The sequence below is a fragment of the Limulus polyphemus genome, unplaced genomic scaffold (assembly GCF_000517525.1).
Source record: "Limulus polyphemus unplaced genomic scaffold, Limulus_polyphemus-2.1.2 Scaffold7349, whole genome shotgun sequence".
Taxonomy (NCBI): domain Eukaryota; kingdom Metazoa; phylum Arthropoda; class Merostomata; order Xiphosura; family Limulidae; genus Limulus; species Limulus polyphemus.
The window spans coordinates 4,634-9,201 of record NW_013672959.1 but is presented as its reverse complement, the minus strand read 5'-3'; the positions used below and the strand labels follow the sequence as shown (position 1 = coordinate 9,201).

Here is a 4,568-nt window from a genome sequence, read left to right as displayed (position 1 = left end):
TATAAGCGTTTTTTGGCAATTTATTATTCTGCACAAAGCTAATAATACAGGCTTTCTACACACTACAGGGATTGAACCCCGAATTTTAGAGCCGGATACCTTAGATGTGAGTTTGGTCATCCTAATTTACATGTAAAATGAAATTTTAATTTCCTTCCAGATCTTTAAAAAAGGGAACTATAAAATTTTAATTTCCTTCCAGATCTTTAAAAAAGGGAACTATAAAATTTTAATTTCCTTTCAGATCTTTAAAAAAGGGAACTATAAAATTTTAATTTCCTTTCAGATCTTTAAAAAAGGGAACTATAAAATTTTAATTTCCTTCCAGATCTTTAAAAAAGGGAACTATAAAATTTTAATTTCCTTCCAGATCTTTAAAAAAGGGAACTATAAAATTTTAATTTCCTTCCAGATCTTTAAAAAAGGGAACTATAAAATTTTAATTTCCTTTCAGATCTTTAAAAAAGGGAACTATAAAATTTTAATTTCCTTCCAGATCTTTAAAAAAGGGAACTATAAAATTTTAATTTCCTTTTAGATCTTTAAAAAAGGGAACTATAAAATTTACTAGACCATTTCTTCATCATACCACCTGATAAAGAAGAAAAAAACATGAAGACAAAAAGGATAAAATTATTACCACTACTAAGGCGAACATGTTCGGTGTGGCAGGGATTCGAACATGTCGGTCCTCTGATTAAAATAAAGTCACTTTAATAGGGCAATAAACATGCGATAAAATACTTTATTTGTTATCACCATACAGTACAAGGTTTATTTTATCTCAGTCCAAGTTAGCAAGTCAAGTCTTCAGCTTGGAGGTCTGGAACTCGTCTCCCAGCAAGATTAGGAGGCTCTTTGCACGTGACAGTTCGTGCCATTCCACTGGCATCAATGACCTTTTCTTTCCAGTGAGGTATCATCCAAGCTAGGCGACAGTCACATGTAAAGGGTAAACCTAAAAACAAGGACGTTCTTTGTATATTTTATCATATATTGTGTAATAAAATTTTCGAGAGTGAAATTCAATAGCTTCGAATGAGGAATTAAGTACGAGTGTCATTATAGGCTTAATATCAAGAATAAACTTTTATTGTTAATTGTAACGTTTCAAATGGGCCATATGCGTTGTACCCATTGTAGGGATTCGATCCAAACTTTTAGCATATAAACCATCAATCCCGTCCACGAACGTACTCGCCTTTTCAGCCGTGGAGGCGTTATAATGTGACGGTCAATCCCATTATTCTTTGGTTAAGAGTATATTAAAGAGTTGGCAGTGAACGGTGCTGACTAGCTGCCTTCCTTTTGGTCTACTAGAAAAATCGTCTGCTTTCTGTAACTTACCTTCGCAACTGTTAATTTTTTCTGTCCTAGTGTAATGAAGAAGGAGATACATTAAGATAATATCTTAGAACCCTCTATGCGAATGGTTTCCAAACCCTTTTCTCTAGCGACACCCTAAAACAATTACTTTGATTTGTACCATACCCCTGCTGCCACATGCAGTATTTGTTTTGTATAGTTTTTTTATCCTCTTAATTATTCTTCGTGTGGTGAAACTCGCGACACACTTGCTGTTATGATATTTTAGTTCATGCTCACGTTCCGTATAATATACAATATAATATATATCCCATATATATATATATAATATTATATAATATGTCAAGATTTCTTTATCTTATTTTTAGTTTTTGAGAGAAAATATACACCTACCAATTACACTAAGTCTATTAAGTGACGTGAAGATTGGAGAAAATACACCTACCAATTACAATAAGTCTATCAAGTGACGTGAAGATTGGAGAAAATACACCTATCAATTACACTAAGTTTATTAAGTGACGTGAATATTGGAGAAAATACACCTACCAATTACAATAAGTCTATCAAGTGACGTGAAGATTGGAGAAAATACACCTACCAATTACAATAAGTCTATCAAGTGACGTGAAGATTGGAGAAAATACACCTACCAATCACAATGAGTCTATCAAGTGACGTGAAGATTGGTTTGAAGGTTTCTTCGGTTAACACGGATATTTGATTGATGGAAATATCGACCGATTTCAGTTTGAACATATCTGTAAACAGATCTTCCGGAAGAAAACTTATCTGGTTTCGGCTGTTAAAAAAAAAAAGAGAGAGTAAATAGAAATATTGGTTAAATGATCAGATAGTTTTATTTTGTGTTCTATTCACCGAGGTGACACATACTTTTATTGTATTATTATTATTATAAGAGATTTAGGAGTAAACTAAACACCATTTAGTGTGTATCACCACTTCAAACTATCATTAAGTCAACAAGTAGTTTATTTTGTATCCGGCAGGTGGGTGTCCACTTTAATACTAGACAACTTTTTTCGTCACTCGATATTTTGTTGTTATATGATAAGATTGATTGCTGAAAAATAAATAAAAAGACAATCAAGCGGTGGCGATGTTCTGGATTTTTTAAAAAGTTCTAAAATCTGATAAAAACGTTACGTAATGCCGTTACCTTGTGGAACCAAATCAGATCCTCAAAAGGTCTGGAACGAGATCATTTAGACATCTATAAATCGACTAAAATTGTCCAAACATAACAAACTAGTTATTACTTCTTGTTTATTGGACGAACTGACACAGAATAAGGTGGAATTAGAATAAGAAAGATTGATATTACTAATATTATGGTTTTACAAGTAAATGGTATACTTACTTCAAATCAATATTCTCCAGTTCTGGTGCTGGTCTTGGAAAGTTGGAACGTTTTATTTCTGTTAAGGAATTTCTTTCAAAGTTGACGTTTACCAAAGACGAAAACTGACCCAAAGGAACATCAGCCAGAGTCACTAGACCAGCAACTGACACAACTAGTGAGTTCATGTTAGAGCCTGAAAACGCTGTGTAAAACCCGGGACTTAACTCCGAAAATTCGGATATGTTGGAAATAAAAGTTGTGGATACTTCTGGTCCAAAGTCCACGGCTGAGAAAGCTGACCAGTCAAAACTACTTCCTAAATCAGTCCATTGCATATAAACAGAAAACTCGTTCTTAACTGATAATCCGTCGAAAGCTGATAAACCTGAAGATGTTTCACCTAAGTATTCAAGTTTCAAGCGTACTAAATATAAGCTGAAACTCTCGACAGAACCAAACTTACCAAAGAAACGGTGTGGTAAAAATGACATTTCTCCAGAAGTTATACTAAACCGAACTTTTGGACACGACCGAAACTGTTCATAAACGAGAAACGACGAATTATTATCGAGACCTCTGCATGAATAGAAACAGGTATCAATGTTTTCACTACAAGAACAAGGGTAAATGTTTTCTGGAGGAGGACACTTCGCCTCGACTGATACCCCCAGCAACAACGACGTCACAATGGTCATTAAAAGTGACCAATTTTGGATTTTCCTCAACATTTCTGTAACAGAAAAACATCGAAATTATAAACGATTTTTAGCGTGAGCTTAACAATATGTGTGTGTGTATATATACGCACCTATTTTGTATTCTATATCTAAAAAAAACACTTATATTTCAAAGCATCACCTAATGATAGCACTAATAGCACACTACTGGCTAAAATTAAGGAACAAATATTTAATACTCAACAAACAGATTTTACCTTAACCTTTAAACCCCAGTGTAATTATAACAGCACAAGCGAAGTGACATCGATCAAAAAGCGTAGTTTTACAAGTAAATTTAAATTCAACCAACCGAAAGAAGTCCTGACGATGTCCGCCCAGTAGAAACAACAACCAGGCTTCTCCCGTGAGTTTGTTTCTAAGCTAGTTCTTCGAATGTATTGCAGCGTGCACTGAAATCAAAACACGTGTCAACCTGTCAAGTTGAATCTTTTTTTTTAAACAACCGGTTGTTCGTATATTATTATGGTAATCAAGAAGACGTAAACTCTGGAATCGTGCTGAAGTTCCAGCCTTGAGCATTAATTATTTTAACATAACAGCAAACGCACAACGTTTCGACAAGGTTTTGTCATCATCAGGTACCTCCAACCATTATTAGTCTCAAAGTGGGTTCCTCGTCATCGAATTATCAGAGATGTTTTCTGACAACAGTAAAATGTCACGTTAAGAATTTTTTAAAAGTTAATTGTCTTCTTGGTTGTTCTTTTTATTTATTATCAACCCGTGTAAAATATTTTATGAGTCATAAAGTTACCACGAGATGGAGACGTTTAGCTTAAAATTATGATGCAACATTTCAAAACAGGTTCTGTACTCATCAGTTCTGCTAGCCTGAAAGACTTCGGTATAAATATTTGAAGAGTAGTTATATATATGTTTTTTTTTTTTTGTTTTAGAAGTACATATTGTAGGGTGTATTATATAACATGTTACAAGTATTTCGTAGATACCGATGGTTACTGGTGAAAAACTAGATCATAGTTCTTTTTTTTGTGTGTTTAGACAAGATTAATTCTTTCAGTTCACGTTGATGAAATATCGGTTGATATGGTAACGCTCGTGCCAAAACGTAATCCACGATACTAAGGAATATACCGTATTTTTCGGTGTATAAGACGCAATTTTTTACCCCCAAAATT

General features: G+C 33.8%; 1 protein-coding gene across 2 annotated transcripts; it reads right to left on the bottom strand.

Moving 5' to 3' along the window:
* Nucleotides 1-734: 734 nt before the first annotated feature.
* On the bottom strand, nt 735-3,857 carry LOC106474553 (leucine-rich repeat and immunoglobulin-like domain-containing nogo receptor-interacting protein 3). 2 transcript variants are annotated; one of them, XM_013935242.2, is made up of 4 exons: nt 3,719-3,857; nt 2,708-3,419; nt 1,980-2,128; nt 735-958 (listed from the first exon to the last, which is right to left on the bottom strand). In XM_013935242.2, the coding sequence occupies exons 2-4, from the start codon at nt 3,415-3,417 to the stop codon at nt 795-797; spliced, it is 1,023 nt and encodes a 340-aa protein (XP_013790696.1). In that variant the 5' UTR covers nt 3,418-3,419; nt 3,719-3,857; the 3' UTR covers nt 735-794. The 2 variants fall into 2 exon arrangements, with proteins under 2 accessions (XP_013790696.1, XP_022258582.1); XM_022402874.1 differs by lacking the exon at nt 3,719-3,857 and adding an exon at nt 3,624-3,699.
* Nucleotides 3,858-4,568: the final 711 nt, after the last annotated feature.

Bases quoted from the DNA above. Each gene is read 5' to 3' on its own strand.
- LOC106474553 (XM_013935242.2), bottom strand. From the start codon at position 3,417: ATGTTGAGGAAAATCCAAAATTGGTCACTTTTAATGACCATTGTGACG. The intron at 2,129-2,707 runs GTAAGTATACCA...TTTTTTTAACAG, and splicing joins CTGGAGAATATTGATTTGAA to CCGAAACCAGATAAGTTTTC. The intron at 959-1,979 runs GTAGGTGTATTT...CCTTGTTTTTAG, and splicing joins TGATAGACTCATTGTGATTG to GTTTACCCTTTACATGTGAC.